Source organism: Dendrobates tinctorius, unplaced genomic scaffold, assembly GCF_039654945.1.
Source record: "Dendrobates tinctorius isolate UK_male_01 unplaced genomic scaffold, ASM3965494v1 ptg000014l, whole genome shotgun sequence".
Taxonomy (NCBI): domain Eukaryota; kingdom Metazoa; phylum Chordata; class Amphibia; order Anura; family Dendrobatidae; genus Dendrobates; species Dendrobates tinctorius.
The window spans coordinates 7,707,139-7,725,056 of record NW_027361682.1 but is presented as its reverse complement, the minus strand read 5'-3'; the positions used below and the strand labels follow the sequence as shown (position 1 = coordinate 7,725,056).

The window sequence follows — 17,918 nt, the reverse complement described above, 5'->3', positions numbered from 1 at the left end:
TAGATCGCTGCCTGGCACAGCTGATCGCTGCCTGGCACAGCTGTGTCAGGCAGCGATCTTGTCACACAGTAACGCTGCTTCACCTCTGCTCATCTGTCAGTGTGAGATCAGAGGAGAAGTGGCGTTACTATGTGCCGGGCAGCGATCTTGTCACATAGTAACGCTACTTCTCCTCTGATCATCTGCCAGTGTGAGATCAGAGGAGAAGTGGCGTTACTATGAGTCAAAAATGCAAAAAATAAAAAACACAAAAATAAAAAAAAAAAGTAAAGAAAAAAAAAGCAGGTAGGCAGGCTAGGGGCTAGGTCTAGGGTTAGGGCTAGGGTTAGGGCTAGGGTTAGGGCTAGGGTTAGAGCTAGGGTTAGGGCTAGGGTTAGGGCTAGGGCTAGGGTTAGGGCTAGGGTTAGGGCTAGGGTTAGGGTTAGGGCTAGAGTTAGGGGTGTGTTGGGGTTAGGGTTGGAATTCGAATTGGGGGTTTCCACTGTTTAGGTACATCAGGGGCTCTGTAAATGCAATATGACGCCCGCAGACCATTCCATCAAAGTCTGCATTCCAGAACGTCACTACTTCCCTTCCGAGCCCCACCGTGTGCCCAAACAGTGGTCCCCCCCCACATGTGGGGTACCAGCGTACTCAGGACAAATTGGACAACAACTCTTAGGGTCCAATTTCTCCTGTTACCCTTGTGAAAATAACAATTGGGAGCTAAAAGATCATTTTTGTGGAAAAAAAATGATTTTTTTATTTTCACGGCTCTACATTATAAACTTTAGTGAAACACTTGGGGGTTCAAAGTGCTCACCACACATCTAGATAAGTTCCTTGGGGGGGTCTAGTTTCCAAAAAGGGGTCACTTGTGGAGGATTTCCACTGTTTAAGCACATCAGGGGCTCTGCAAACGCGACATGACACCCGCAGACCATTCCATCAAAGTCTGCATTCCAAAACGTCACTACTTCCCTTCCGATCCCCACCGTGTGCCCAAACAGTAGTTTTCTTCCACATATGGGGTACCAGTGTACTCAGGACAAATTGGACAACAACTTTTGGGGTCCAATTTCTCCTGTTACCCTTGTGAGAATAAAAAATTGGGGGCTAAAAGATCATGTTTGTGGAACAAAAATGATTTTTTATTTTCATGGCTCTACGTTATAAACATCTGTGAAGCACTTGGGGGTTCAAAGTGCTCACGACACATCTAGATAAGTTCTTTAAGGGGTCTAGTTTCCAAAATGGGGTCACTTGTGGGGGTTTCCACTGTTTAGGCACATTAGGGGCTCTCCAAATGCGACATGGCGTCCTATCTCAATTCCAGCCAATTCTGCATTGAAAAAGTCAAACGGCACTCCTTCCTTTCTGAGCTCTGCCGTGTGCTCAAACAGTGGTTTAGCCCCACATACGGGGTATCGGCGTATTTGGGAGAAATTGCACAAAAAATTTTGTGGTTCATTTTCTGTTTTTACACTTGTGAAAATAAAAAAAATGGTTCTGAAGTAAAATGTTTGTGAAAAAAAGTTAAATGTTTATTTTTTCCTTCCACATTCCATTCATTCATGTGAAGCACCTGAAGGGTTAATAAACTTCTTGAATGTGGTTTTGAGTACATTGAGAGGTGCAGTTTTTAGAATGGTGTCACTTTTGGGTATTTTCTGTCATATTGACCCCCCAAACTCACTTCAAATGTGAGGTGGTCCCTAAAAAAAATGGTGTTGTAAATTTTGTTGTAAAAATGAGAAATCGCTGGTCAACTTTTAACCCTTATAACTTCCTAAAAAAAAAAAATTATGTTTCCAAAATTGTGCAGATGTAAAGTAGACATGTGGGAAATGTTATTTATTAACTATTTTGTGCGATATCACTCTCTGATTTAAGGGCATAAAAATTAAAAGTTTGAAAATTGCAAAATTTTCAAAATTTTTGCCAAATTTCGATTTTTTTAACATATAAGCGCAGTTCATATCTAAGAAATTTTACCACTATCCTGAAGTACAATATGTCATGAGAAAACATTGTCAGAATCAGCAGGATCCGTTGAAGCGTTCTAGAGTTATGGCCTCATAAAGTGACACTGGTCAGAATTGAAAAAATTGGCCTGGTCACGAAGGCAAAAACAGGCTCAGGCGCGAAAGGGTTAAAGAGAACCTGTCAGCAGTATTGTGCAAAGTAACCTAAAAACAGTGTCAGGTTGGCGCCGTTATGATTAAAATGATACCTTGGTGGATGAAATCCGTCTTGTGGTTGTTGTTTCGTCTTTACTTTCAGTTTTGAGTTAATGATATGCTCTTGCTTCAGGACGGGCCTGTGGGAGGGGTCTTCATGTGGTGCTCTGATTAGCTTTTCATAATGCAGAGTGCTGACAGGTCACTGATCTCTCAGTGACCTGTCCCATAGTTTGCATAATGAATATCTGTACATACTGAAGAAAAAAAAAACCTTCTGCAGGCAGGTGCCAGCCGTGACACTTGCATTGCAGCATAATCACATGTTTACTGTCCTAATAATAATTGTCCTTGAGGTTACAAAAAAAAATTTAAATGGCGTCCGCCGCGCCTGCGCTGTAGCAGGTATCGGTGTCTATAAAGGTGATCCGATAGCTGCTACTGCGCAGGCGGAGCCATCTTGCTGGAGAAGAAAAAAATTTCCTCCTCCCAGATGGCGCCACCCACTCCTCAGCAGTAGCAGCTCTCTGCTGTCTCCGATAGCTGTTACTGCCCATGCCCAAGATTTCTTTTCTGTGAAAAACATTTCCCACACATTGAACATAAAAATTGCTTCTCCCTTATGTGAGTTCTCTGATGTTTAGCAAAATCATATATCTGAGAACAACATTTCCCTCATTCTGGACTTGAAAATAATTTCTCTCCGGTGTGAATTATTTGATGTTTCACAAGATGTGCTTTGTTTACATAACATTTCCCACATTCTGAACATGAAAATGGCTTCTCCCCTGTGTGAATTCTCAGATGTCTAACAAGATCTGTTTTCTGATTAAAACATTTCCCACATTCTGAACATGAAAATGGCTTTTCCCCTGTGTGAATTCTCTGATGTCTAACAAGACCTGTTTTCTGAATAAAACATTTCCCACATTCTGAACATAAAAATGGTTTTTCTCCTTTGTGAATTCTCTGATGTCTAACAAAAGGTGCTTTGTCTGTAAAACATTTCCCACATTCTGAACATGAAAATGGCTTCTCCCCTGTGTGAATACTCTGATGTCCAACAAGACCTGTTTTCTGAGTAAAACATTTCCCACATTCTGAACATGAAAATGGCTTTTCCCCTGTGTGACTTCTCTGATGTCTAACAAAAGTTGTTTTGTCTGTAAAACATTTACCACATTCTGAACATGAAAATGGCTTCTCCCCTGTGTGACGTCTCTGATGTTCAACAAGATGTGATTTCTGACTAAAACATTTCTCACATTCTGAACATGAAAATGGCTTCTCTCCTGTGTGACGTCTCTGATGTTCAACAAGATGTGATTTCTGACTAAAACATTTCTCACATTCTGAGCATGAAAATGGCTTCTCCCCTGTGTGAGTTCTCTGATGTATAGCAAGATTTCTTTTGTCTTTTAAAAGTTTACCACATTCTGAGCATGAACATGTCTTCTTTCTTGCGTGAAATCTTTGATGTTTACCATGCCTTTGGTTATTTTTATTTTGTTTAAACGTCTGTGATGAATCAGTAGAAAGAACCTGTTGAAAGGGATCAGATAATACATCTATGTTGTGAATGACTTGTGGAATACCTTGGATAATGACATACTCTTCATATGTATCTGGTGTGATACTATGGTCATCTGCTTTAATATCTGAAAATATTATATGTTCCGTTGAGCTCCAAGTATTTTCATCTGTCAAAAATAAAACCATTGATATTTTTCAATAACATTGTCTTTTGGGTTTATTGATTCTGATATACATTTTACAACATTTATTTATTAAATTGTCTATACAATTTGTAGTAAAATTAGATTTTGGCTTTAGCAAAAGACCTCGTACAACTCCAATTCCAAAAACTTTGGGACGCTGTGTAAGGCCAGTTTCACACGTCCAGATAATTCCAGTATTGGAAAAAACGGTAGCGGAGCAATTCGTGTGGATATGTGGTACCTCCGTGTGGCCGCATCAGGACCACACGGACGGCCGCCAGGAAGAAGCGCTACAGTAAAAGCGCTCTTCCCTGCAGGTGGTGCTGACCGTGGCTGTCATTCTCTCCTGCTCTGCCAGCAACAGCGAGCAGGAGAGCAGAATGAATGAAAACCCGACGTGGGGTCCCCCTCTGTTTGTGAACCAACCAGACGAAAATTACTGCTGGGAGCTGTAGCCCTCAGCTGTCAGCTTCATCAAGGTTGGTTCTCAAGAATAGAGGGGTCCTCACGCTGTTGTTATAATTAATAAAATAAATAATTTTAAATAATTTTGACAACCAACCTGACTAAAGCTGAAAGCTGAGGGCTGATATTCTCAGGCTGGTAAGGAGCCATTGATCTTGGCTCCCCACAGCCTAAAAACAGCAGCCCCCAGTGGCCCAGAAAAGGCACATCTATTAGATGCGCCTATTCTGGAGCTTTGCCCGGTTCTTCCCACTTGCCCTGTAGCGGTGGCAAGAGGGGTAATAAAGGGTTAATGCCACCTTTCTATTTTAAGGTGACATTAAGCCCGCATTAGTAATGGAGAGGTGTCAATAAGACACCTCTCCATTACTAATACTAGAGTCAGTCAAAGGTTAAATAAACACACACACAATAAGAGCAAAATATTTTAATGAAAGAATTCACTTACAAACAGTTTTAAAATCTTTATTCCACTGCTAATTCCATTGCAACTCCATTGATCTCCTGTAAAAAAGGTGAAAATAATAAAGCAACAATATACATCACCTGTCTGGCATTCAGTCACGTCCCACGGCGTAAATCCATCTAAGGGGGGTTAATGAGTTTACAGGCGGAACACTGCTAACCCAGCTGCTCCCAACTGTAAGCTACTGTAGAATGAATGGAAGCAGCCGGCGCATGGTCAGTAGCTAGATGGAGATGGATTAACGCCGTAGGATGTGACTGAGCGCCGGACAAGTAATGTATATTGTTGTTTTATTATTTTCACCTTTTTTACAGGAGATAGATGGTGTCGCAATGGAATTAGCAGTGGAACAAAGATTTTAAAACTGTGTAGTGTATTCTTTCATTAAAATACTTTGCTCTTATTGTGTGTTTATCTAACCCTTTAATTATTATAGGATTAGTAATGGATAGGTGTCTTATTTTACACCTCTCCATTACTAATCCAGGCTTAATGTCACCTTACAATAGAAAGGTGGCATTAACCCCTTACTACCCCACTTGCCAATGCTACAGGGCAAGTGGGAAGAACCAGGCAAAGCTCCAGAATAGGCGCATCTAATAGATGCACCTTTTCTGGGCAGCTGGGGGCTGCTGTTTTTAGGCTGTGGGGGGGCCAGTATCAATGGCCCCTTACCAGCCTGAGAATATCAGCCCTCAGCTGTCAGCTTTAGTCAAGTTGGTTATCAAAAATAGGGGGGACCCCATGCTGTTTTTTTTAATTATTTACACTACCGTTCAAAAGTTTGAGGTCACCCAGACAATTTTGTGTTTTCCTTAAAAAACTCATACTTTTATTAATCAAATGAGTTGCTAAATGAATTTAAAATCTAGTCCAGACAAGACAAGGTTAGAAAAAAATATTTTAATTTGAAATAATGTTCACAGGGTATAGCATGGTATTGCAAAATGGAGTGATAGCCTTCTTATTCAAAATCCCTTTTACCTTGTACAAATCTACCACTTTATCAGCACCAAAGCAACCCCAGACCATCACATTAACTCCGACATGCTTGACAGAAGGTGTCAGGCACTCTTCTACATCTTTTCAGTTGTTCTGAGTCTCACAAATTTTCTGTGTGATCCAAACACCTCAAACTTGGATTCATCTGTTTATAACACTTTTTTACCAATCTTCCTCTGTCCAATGTCTGTGTTCTTTTGCCCATATTAATCTTTTCCTTTTATTAGCCAGTCTCAGATATGGCTTTTTCTTTGCCACTCTGCCCTAATGGCCAGCATCCTGGAGTTGCCTCTTCACTGTAGACTTGACACTGGCGTTTTGCGTGTACTATTTAATGAAGCGGACAGTTGAGGACTTGTGAGGCATCGATTTCTCAAACTACAGACTCTAATTTACTTGTCTTGTTGCTCAGTTGTGCAGTGGGGCCTCTCACGTCTCTTTCTACTCTGGTTGGAGCCTGTTTATACTCTCCTCTGAAGCGTGTAGTACACACTGTTGTACGAAATCATCAGTTTCTTGGCAATTTCTCACATGGAATAGCCTTCATTTCTAAGAACAAGAATAGACTGTCGAAATTCACATGAAAGTTCTTTTTTTCTGGCCATTTTGAGAGTTTAATGGAACCAACAAATGTAATGCTCCAGATTCTCAACTAGCTCAAAGGAAGGTCAGGTTTAGAGCTTCTCTAATCAACCAAAATGTTTTCAGCTGTGCTAACATACTTGCACACGGGTTTTCAAGGATATTCTTACCATCCATTAGCCTTCTTACACAGTTAGCAAACACAAAGTACCATAAGAACACTGGAGTGATGGTTGTTGGAAATGGGCCTCTATACGCCTATGAAGATAATGCATTACACACAAGATGTTTGCAGCTAGAATAGTCATTTACCACATTAACAATGTATAGAGTGTATTTCTGAATCATTTAATGTTAGCTTCATTGGAAAAAACTGTGGCTTTCCTTCAAAAATAAGGAAATTTCTAAGTGACCCTAAACTTTTGAATGGTAGTGTATTTAAATATTTAAAAAAACAGCGTGGGGACCCCTCTATTCTTGAGAACCAACCTTGATGAAACTGACAGCTGAGGGCTGCAGCCCCCAGCTATAAGTTTCATCTGGTTGGTTCGCAAACTGAGGGGGACCCCACGTTGGGTTTTCATTCATTCTGCTCTCCTGTTCGCTGTTGCTGGCAGAGCAGGAGAGAAGAATGGCAGCCGCGTTCAGCACCACCTGCATGGGAACAGCGCTTACAGTAGAGCTTCTTCCCTGGCGGCACGGAGGACAGTGTGAATTGTTCTCCGTGTGCACGTGTGCAGCACGTGTTGCGGGCCTTGTGTCCGTGTTAAAACGGACATGTCAGCGTATTTTGCACACGGAACACATGGTCTGTGAAAACACACTAACATGTGCATAGACCCATTTGAATGGGTCTACATGTGTCAGTGTCTCCGGTACATGAAAAAACTGTCACTACACGTACTGGAAAAAAAAAATGTGTGAAAGAGGCCTAAGATGGAAAGAAAACAAGAATGCAATGATTTGGAAATCTCTTAACCCTCTCACGACATATCGTATGACATATAGAATCATAGAATCGTAGAGTTGGAAGGGACCTCCTGGGCCATCTGGTCCAACCCCCTGCTCAAAGCAGGATTCGCTAAATCATCCCAGTCAGATGTCTGTCAAGCCTCTGTCTGAAGACTTCCATTGAAGGAGAACTCACCACTTCTCGTGGCAGCTTGTTCCACTCATTGATCACTCTAACTGTCAAAAAGTTTTTTCTAATATCTTAGGCTGGTTTCACATTTGCGTTTTTTTTCGCAGTATTTTAGCGCTAAATAGCGCATGCGTTTTTTTTCCCTATACTTTGCATGGGATGCGCTTATGTGCGCATACACATGCGTTTGTACGCGTTTTTCCGCGCATGCGTTTTTTTGCGGTATGCGCTCGGGCGCACAAAATGCAACCTGTTGCATTTTTTGTGCGTCCGACTTGCCTCAAAAAAACGCATGCGCGCGCAATGCGTTTTTTTACAGCAAGACACCCATTATAAGTCTATGGTGAGCATATGTGCGTATTGGCATGCTTATGTATGCGTTTTTTTGCACATGCTTTTTTTTTTTTACCATTAGTTTAGACAATGGAATTTAGGGGTTTGGGTTAGAGTTAGGGTTAGTTAAGGGGGTTTAGGATTAGGGATAGGGTCAGGGTTAGGGTTAGGATCAGGGTATGGTTTGGTTAAGGGTTAGGGTTAGGGTCAGGGTTAGGATCAGGGTATGGTTTGGTTAAGGGTTAGGGTCAGGGTTAGGGTATGGTTTGGTTAAGGGTTAGGGTCAGGGTCAAGGTTAGGGTTAGGATCAGGGTATGGTTTGGTTAAGGGTTAGGGTTTGGGTTAGGGTATGGTTTGGTTAAGGGTTAGGGTCAGGGTTAGGATCAGGGTATGGTTTGGTTAAGGGTTAGGGTTAGGGTATGGTTTGATTAAGGGTTAGGGTCAGGGTTAGGTTTAGGGTCAGGGTTAGTTAGGGTTTAGGGTTTGGGTTAGGGTTAAGTATGGTTTGGTTAAGGGTTAGGGTCAGGGTTAGGGTCAGGGTTAGGGTTAGAGTTAGGGTCAGGGATAGGGTTAGTAAAGTCATGGTTTGGGTTAGTGTGAGGGCCACCTAATGTTTGGAAAAAACGCAAATGCGGTAAAAACGCACTAAAAACGCATACAAACGCATAAAAACGCTGCGTTTTTTTCATGCATGCTCATAAAAATGCTTGAAAAAAACGCAGCAGTTGTATGCTTTTGTATGCGTTTTTTCAATGCGTTTTTTTGCGGGAAAAACGCGCTGCAAAAAAAAGCAAGTGTGAAACTAGCCTAATCTGTGTCTCCTCCCATTCAGTTTCATTCCATTGCTTCTAGTCTTTCCTTGTGCAAATGAGAATAAAGTTGATCCTTCTACAATGTGAAAGCCCTTTAAATATTTGTAGACAGCTATTAAGTCTCCTCTCAGTCTTCTCGTTTGCAAACTAAACATTCCCAAATCCTGCAACCTTTCCTCATAAGACAGGGTTTGCAGACCGGTCACCATTCTGGTCGCTCTTTTCTGAACTTGCTCCAGTTTATTGATGTCTTTTTTAAAATGTGGTGCCCAAAACTGGACACAATATTCCAGATGAGGTCTGACCAAAGAGGAGTAGAGGGAAATAATGACTTCACGTGATCTAGACTGTATGCTTCTGTTAATACATCCTAGAATTGCATTTGCCTTTTTTGCGATCTATTAGTATACCTAAGTCTTTTTCACATGTGCTGTTGCTTAGCCCTGTTCCTCCCATTCTGTATATGCTTTTTTCATTTTTATTGCCCAGATGTAGTACTTTGCATTTTTCCCTGTTAAAAACCATTCTCTTAGTTGCTGCCCACTTCTCCAGTTTATTTATATCTTTTTGAATCCTCTCTCTCTCTTCTCTAGTATTAGCTATCCCTCCTAGCTTTGTGTCATCAGCAAATTTAATCAGTTTACCCTCAATTCCTTCATCTAAATCGTTGATAAAGATGTTGAACAATACAGGGCCCAGGACAGAGCCCTGTGGTACCCCACTTGAGACATTCTTCCAACTGGATGTGCAGCCATTTACGACCACTTTGGGTCCAATCACTAAGCCAGTTATGAATCCACCTAACAGTTGCCTTGTCCATTCCATACTTAGTCATTTTTTCAATAAGGATTGTATGAGATACTTTGTCAAATGCTTTGCTGAAGTCAAGATATACTATATCTACAGCATTTCCTTGATCCACCCAATCAGTGATTCCATCATAGAAGGAAATTAAGTTAGTCTGACATGACTTATTAGTTACAAACCCATGCTGACTCTGTTTAATCACTTCATTCTTATCCAGGTACTGACATACATGTTGTTTAATAATTTGTTCAAAGATCTTTCCTGGTATAGAAGTCAGACTCACCGGCCTATAGTTGCCTGGGTCCACCTTCTTCCCCTTTTTGAAGATAGGAACAACATTTGCTCTTCCCCAGTCTTCTGGCACTTCTCCTGTTCTCCAAGAATTTTCAAAGATTATGGAGAGGGGTTCAAAAATTTCTTCTGCTATCTCCTTCAGTACTCTGGGGTGTAATTCATCTGGACCTGAAGACTTGAATTCATTTAGGTTAGCTAAGTGTTTCCTCACTATCTTTCTGTTTATAGATATCCTGGATTCTTCTATTCCCTTAATAGGACAGTGAAGAACAGTTGATGTTACATTTCCTTTCTGAGAGAAAACAGATGCAAAATAGGAATTTAAAAGTTCGGCCTTCTCAACATCCTGTCTTACCATTTCATCATTTTCATCCTGTAAAAATCCTATAGCATCTTTGACTTTTCTTTTACTTTTGACATATCCCCAAAATCCTTTATTATTGCTTTTGACATCTCTTGCAAGCCTTAATTCATTGTCAGCTTTAGATAATCTGATTTGTGCCCTGCAGGTTCTGCAGACAGCATTATATTCTTCTTTAGATATGCCTCCCTCTTTCCATTTTATAAACATTTTTTTCTTCCTTTCTAGCATGTGCTTAAGCTCTGTGTTCATCCATCCTGGCTTCCTTAAATGCTTCCTATTCTTCCCTCTTTTCGGAATTGTTAACAATTGTGCTTTGAGAATTTCATTTTTCAAGATTTCCCATCCTTCCTGGACATTTTTGTCTTTAAGGATATCCATCCATTGGATCCCTCCAATTCTCTTTCTGAATCCCTTAAAATCTGCTTTTCTGAAACCTAACCTTGACGTCTGAGTCTTCACAGGTCTTCCTCCTCTAGTTATCCAAAATTATAAAATAGCATGGTCGCTACCTCCTAGGGTCCCAGCCACTTTTACCTCCTCAACCATTTCCTCCCTGTTTATAAGGATTAGATCCAAGGTAGCTATTTACGTCATTTGTCTTATCCCCTCTAGAAGACCGCACTCAGCTGTCATGTGTCTTTAACAGCTATTAATGTGTTAAATCTGTCAATCTCGGACAGCGAGATTTAACACTTGTCAGTGGGGCGCTCGTCATTACACGCTCCTATTAGCGTGCCAGTGGCAAGATCGCAGTGCGCTGATGAATTGTCATGACAGCCCAGCAAAGGATCAGCACAAGACCTTTGAGTTATCATTATGATAATTCTGTATCATAGTCATAGGAGATAATGATTTCATAATCATAATAACAATAATGGTAATCACAGGAGATAATGATTTCTGCTATACACAGCAATGCTGAAGCCATGCTAGGTATAGCACACGTGATCGGATCATCACAGCTTCAAGTCTCCTAAGTGGAATATTAACCCCTTTACCCCCAAGCGTGGTTTGCTTGTTAATGACCAGGCCAATTTTTACAATTCTGCCACTGTCCCTTTATGAGGTAATAACTCTGGAACGCTTCCATGGATCCCGGTGATTCTGAGAATGTTTTCTCATGACATATTGTACTTCGTGATAGTGGTAACATTTCTTTGATATGACTTGCATTTATTGATTTAAAAAACAAAAATTTGGTGAAAATGTTGAAAATTTCGCAATTTTCCAACTTTGACTTGTCATGCCTTTAAATCACAGAGACATGGCACACAAAAAACTTAATAAGTAAAATATTCCACAAGGCTACATTACATCAGCACAATTTTGGAACCAAAATTTTTTTTTGCTAGGACGTTACAAGGGTTAAAAGTTAAACAGTGATTTCTCATTTTTACAACATTGTTTTTTTTTAGGGACTACACCACATTTGAAGTCACTTTGAGGAGTCTATATGATAGAAAATACCCAAAAGTGACAAAATTCTAAAAACTGCACCCCTCAAGGTGCTGAAAACCACATTCAAGAAGTTCATTAACCCTTCAGGTGCGTCACATGAATTTTTGGAATCTTTAAAAAAAAAGGACATTTACATTTTTTCACAAAAAAATTTACTTCAGATCCAATATTTTTTTTAGTTTACCAAGGGTTACAGGAAAAATTGGACCCCACAAGTTGTTGTGCAATTTCTTTTGAGTACACCGATAACTCATATTTACGGGAATACTACTTTTGAGGTAGAGTGCAAAGCTCAGGAGGGAAGAGGCGCCTTACTGGAGTTCAGAATTTGCTGTCACATTGGCAGAGCCCCTGAGGTGCCAGAACAACAGAACCCCCCAATATGGAACTCATTTTGTAAAGGAGAGAATAGCTAATTGCACAGTCATTGTGACCGGTCCAGCCCCCATTGGAGGCCATCTTGGGATACAGAAACCACACCCCATCCAGCCCCCAGCTGCCATCGGCGGCCATCTTGGGACAACCAAGTCACATCCCGAGAAGGCCCTGGCTGAAACCACATCGGTGCTTGCAGCGGCCTACCCCGTCCTTATCCTTAATGGTCAATATTACACTCCACCACCTGATCCATTGGCATCTATATTCTCAATGTCACAGTTATTTCCTTACGTCCCCCCCGGTTCTCAGCCCCAGCCCGCTTGTCCCCAATGCTGACAGTAATCTGAGTTCCGGGTATGCAGGCGTTGTCCCGTCCACCTGGGAACATACACCACCCCCATATAATCTGGGTGAACCAGCAGGGGCACCCAGTCTCCCTGGGGCACTCTCATACCAGAACCCAATCCCCGCAAGTACTGAGTGGAATGATGCCTCAACCGTGACAGGCCCCCACCCCCGAACAATGGACAAGAAACTTAATGATGAGGAAGATGTGGAACTGCTTCCTGAGCTACCTCCACTGCTATCACCACCACCTCACAACACCAAGACTACGGTCCTCAAAACTCCAACAGTCCACAACCTTCATACCCTTCTATCAGAAATTCCATCTACGGCAGCAACATTTACTGTCATCGATCTAGCTAATGCCATTTTCAGCATTCCCCTACATCCAGACTGCCAATATCATTTTGCATTTACCTACCGAGGGTCCCAGTATACATGGACTGTTATGCCTCAAGTGGCCTAGAACTCCCCTAACCAGTTCTCTCAAGCTCTCCAGGTTTGCCTCCAACCATGGAAGGATGTACACTCTCAGGAAGGATGTAAACTCTCAGGTCAATCTCCTGCAGTACGTTGATGACCTCCCCCTGTGTGCCCCAGATGAGGAATCCTGCTAGACATCCAGTCTGGCTCTCTTCTTGTTCCTTTCCTCACAGAACTGCAAGGTCTCATTAGCCAAGGTACAGTGGTGCCAGAGCAAAGTTATTTTTCTCAGACATTGCATCTCCCAAGGACTCAAACATCTAACCACTGAAAGGAAGCTATATATAGAATCCCCACGCCTAGAGGCTTCACGGAACTTCAGTTTTTTCTTGGGCTTGTTACCTACTCCCGCCAGTGGATCCCGAATGCCTCACAACTCCTGGCACTGCTGTATGAGGATCTTAAGTCAGGTGCAGTCAGCAGTTCCTACTTTAGACTTTATCCTAGTTCCGAATGCAATACTACCGCTCTGAAAGAGGCTATAAAGTCAAAACCAGCACTTGGTATACCAAACTATGGATTTGCCTTTTACTCTTTTTATCAGCAAAACTGATGGCTACCCAGTTGTAGTTTTATGCTAGAAGCACGGAGAGAAAATATGTCCTATTGGATACTATACAGCGAAACTAGACCCCGTTGCCCTTGCCTCACTGTCCAGTCTCAAAGTCGTTCATTCAGCTCACATCCTCTTGGATAAGACAGAGGATATAACTCTAGGACACCAAATTGTTATCTATGCTCCCCATATCATACAAGCCATCCTCTCCCAGACACAGCCTCAGCACTGGTCTACTGAGCGACAGCTCAGACTTCAATGCTCTCTTCTCCTTCCAAGCAATGTAACACTGAAGAGATGTACTGTGCTCAATCCATCCACCCTACTTCCTCTTTCCAGGGGGGGGATCCAGTGGATCTCGACCACCCATGGCCAGAGACCCCCAAACCTCCAAACGACCTTTTACCAGATGAACTGGGCCATTTCAAATCATGACTGCCTGGAACACATGCTATCGGAGACTCAATATTTACTCTGGATATCGGTAGCACCACTACCAGGAGCCGACCTTGTGGTGTATACAGATGGATCCAGGTATGCTGATGAAACTGGATGATTTCACACCGGATGGGCTGTAGTGACCCAAGAAGAACTTATCTCAGTCAGATCCTTGCCACATTCAAAGCCAGCAAAGTAAGACAAACTCCAAGCTGCCGAAGCAATTCGCCTGCTAATGGATGGTCTGACGCTCCCGAAGGCGGTAGTAGTCATTAAGACCAACACTCATGGCAAGTTAAGCTCTGCAGAAGCAAAAGGAAACTACTTGGCAGACCAGATGGCAAAATGGGCAGCCCTGTGAGACCCAGGGAAAGAGGAAGCAAGGATGTATGTGGTCACGAGTAAAAAGTAAAAACAAGGATATGCGGGAAGATGAAGAACCACAGCTACCCCCTGTGACCAAGTTAAAGATACATCAGGACCAACTGGAGCCTGAGGAAATAGGCCAATGTATCAGCAAGAAGGCAGTAAAAAGTCAAGATGGATTGTGGCTGCTAGGTACCAAATTATGCCTTCCCCGAAGCCTATACTCCTCAGTTATAGCATTGGCCTAAGGGTTGGCCACAGAGGAAAGAACCAGATGAATGATACTATCAACAAGTACTATGTGGCACTGGGCATATCTACACCAATACACGCCTACACCAAGTCCTGTCTGTCTGTGCCTCTTACAACACAGGGAGAAGAGCAAGAACACCCCAGAAACATTTAGCAAAGCCCCTATACCCCTTTCAGAGTTTTCAGATCGACTATATCCAGATGCCTAAGGCCGAAAGATACGAATATGCCTTGGTGGTGGTGTACATGTTCTCAGGATGGCCAGAGGCCTACCCAGTAGCCAACATGACAGCCAGGACCACCGCAAAATGACTTATGACAGAAGTGGTTTGCAGATATGTTATGTCTGAAGTTGAGGAGTGCGACCAAGGTCAGGCCTTCACAGCAGCACATCACAAAAGAACTTTGGGACACGGTCAGGGTGGGACTGGGCATACAGGTTGAGCAACTCAATGGCACCCTCAAACACAAAATTCTCAAAATTAGCCAGGAAGTGTCTTTACCCTGGCCGGATATTCTCCCAATTTCCCTATATTCTGTCCGAAACACTCCCTGGGAGGTACACAGACTGACACCCTATGAAATTCTTTTCAGCGGCCCACCCAGGTTAGAATGTCATTTCCCTCAACAGCTTAGTGCAGGACATGATTGGTTAGTAAATTTTGTTATTGCATTAACCAAAGAACTGTCAGTAACACATGCAAAGGTTCTGTCTTCCATTCCAGACCCTGACCAAGACGTGTCCGCCCACTGCTTGCAGCCCGGGGACTTCATCCTTGTCAAAAAGTTCACCAGGATATCGCCGCTCGAGACCAGATATGAGGGGCCATACCTATTAGGGTCGGCGGAACGCACGAAATAATAAATAATAGAAAGTGCGTTCGCCGCCGTGCAGAGGTGTTACACTCCTGCGATGTAATGGCAGATGCACAATATGGTGGTATAGCGCATGCGGGTTGAACGTCACCCGGAGTGCACTGGGCAGACTCTGTTAATTCACAGAGACGCCAAGGCGTTAAACACAAATGCTGAGCCTGTTGAACTCACAGGTCTCAGCGGAAAGCACTCACGGTATATGGTCACAGGACTCGGGCCCAAGACACATTGTCAGCGTGCTTCAAGACCTACCGTGCCTACGGCGTCGCAACCGCGGACGCCAGTAAGTACTGCTGAGAACAGCGTGAGGACAGACACTGCCACAAGACGACAATGCCCGGTAGCAGGCAAACTGTCGGACGCCAGTACCGTGGATGATATGCACTGTGGCCTGTAGCTTGCCACTGACTGGCTCTGACTCTATCACTAGTTCCCTATCGACAGACTTATGTTATCAGAGGGAGGGGAATCTTAATGAGTCATTTGCAAGTCCATGCATCCGTCATCATTCACACAGGTAGCAACTAGAGTCTATACTAGCGCACGGCCGAGCGGCCATGCGAACCTTTTATAGCCGGGACCTTCCAGAAGCTTCCAGATTCCTGAGATGGACCAATCAGATCTGGAGAAGGACCTGTGCATGTGACTCCCAATCTCCAATGGGAGATCTTCTCAAGAGCATGCTCAGTGGAGCGACGGCAGGACTTAGCCTCTGGAGCGGCTTGCTGCTGAGCAGCCTGCGTTGCTATTGCTGGCCCAGAGGTGGCAGCAACAACCAGACTTACAGAGCTGGTCTGAGCAGAGCATCGGGAACTGCTGAGCAGGCTCCTCTGCGGTCGACGGAGAATGGGAGACCGCTGAATGTGAGGCTCTGGATCCCTGCTGTTCACTTGCAGGAACCCGACGCCTAACACTACCCCCCTCCTAGGGCCCCCTCCCCTCTGGGCCTCACAATGCTCAAATGCCGCGATAAGGAGCGGGGCGTGGATGTTCTCTATTGGTTCCCAGGTCCGGGCCTCTGGACCATGACCCTTCCAATCCACCAAATCAAATCTTTTGCCATGCACTACCCTGCGTCCCACAATGGCGTTGACCTCAAACTCATCCGAAGACAAATCTGATGTCCCGGCAGATGACTCGGAAAATTGGGACATGTGAACAGGTTTGAGAAGGGACACGTGGAAGATGTCAGAGATGGCCAAGTGTGGTGGAAGAGCCAGACGGTAGACCACTGAGCTGATCCGCTTGAGGATTTTGAAGGGACCAATGTATCGCGGTGCGAACTTGGTGGGCTCGGCCCACAGCCTGATATTTCGGGCAGAAAGCCACACCAAGTTGCCAGGGGCAAAAGTTGGAGCGGGGTGATGTGTGTTGGCGGACACCCTCATTCTCTCCTTAGAGGCTCGAATGGCATCCTGGGTGCGATCCTAAATGTCGCAAGCCTCCACTGCCCAGTCTGCCACCCTGGAATCAGTGGAAGACACTTGCATCGGGACGGCGACGCGCTGATGCTGGCCGTAATTAAGAAGGAACGGTGTCTGACTATTGGAATCAGCCACTGCATTATTCAGGGCAAATTCGGCCCATGGTAGTAAGGATGCCCAGTCATCCTGCTTGTCAGAGACAAAATGTCGCAGGTACGTGACCAGAGTTTGGTTGGCTCTCTCAACCAACCCATTCGTCTCGGGATGATAGGTGGAGGACAAGTTTAGCTCGATACTGAGTAGACTGCAAGGCTCCCTCCAAAACCGAGACACAAATTGGGGACCTCGGTCACTAACTATTTTGTCCAGCATACCGTGCAAGCAAAATACCTGCTTTATGAACAGTGCGGCGAGACCTTAAGCGGAAGGCAGCCGTGCGAGTGGCACCAAATGCACCATTTTAGAAAAATGATCGGTGACCACCCAGATGACCGTGCGCTGCCACCGGACTTGGGCAGGCCAACCACAAAATCCATGCCAACCATCTGTCTGTCTGTCTGCCACTGGCAGGGGATACAGTGACCCAGCTGGTCTGTCTGCCTAGAGGACCTGTTCCGAGCACAAGAAACGCATGCCTGAATGTATTCTTTTCTGTCCCAAGCCATGTGCGGCCACCAATAAGACCTTGCCAGGAGTTCTGTGGTCCGCTTATTGCCAAAGTGACCACCTACCCTGGACGCGTGTGCCCACGCGAGAACCTCTGGCCGCAGGCGAGGAGGGACAAAGGTCTTGCCCGGCGGCACTGACTCGAGAACAACCGGGGCCACGGTCCTCGGTCTCTCAGTGGGGACGATTAGCCGAGGCTCAGCCTCCTCCTCCTGCGCCGAAACCACAGAACCAGAGAGCATCAGCACGGACGTTCTTCTCACTGGACAGATAATGCAAGGTGAAGCGGAAACGGGAGAAGAAGTGCGACCACCTAGCTTGACGAGAGTTCAAGCACTGGGCTGTTTGTAAATAGACCAAGTTTTTATGGTCAGTGTACACCTGAAAGGGGAACCGGGCTCCCTCCAGGAGATGTCTCCACTCGGAAAAGGTCAATTTTATTGCCAGCAACTCCCTGGCCCCGATGGAGTAGTTTTTCTCCACCGGTGGCAAGGTTTTAGAGAAGAAGAAGCAGGGGTGCTTCCGACCTTGAG

General features: G+C 44.1%; 1 protein-coding gene across 1 annotated transcript in view; it reads right to left on the bottom strand.

The window, feature by feature from the left end:
* Window positions 1-1,558: 1,558 nt before the first annotated feature.
* LOC141073844 (uncharacterized) overlaps window positions 1,559-17,918 on the bottom strand; it is a 74,061-nt gene continuing 57,701 nt past the window's right edge. The window contains exon 7 of the mRNA XM_073561333.1: window positions 1,559-3,859. Coding sequence (XP_073417434.1) covers window positions 2,835-3,859 — 1,025 coding nt within the window. The 3' untranslated portion in view covers window positions 1,559-2,834. The remainder of the gene's footprint in view (window positions 3,860-17,918) is intronic.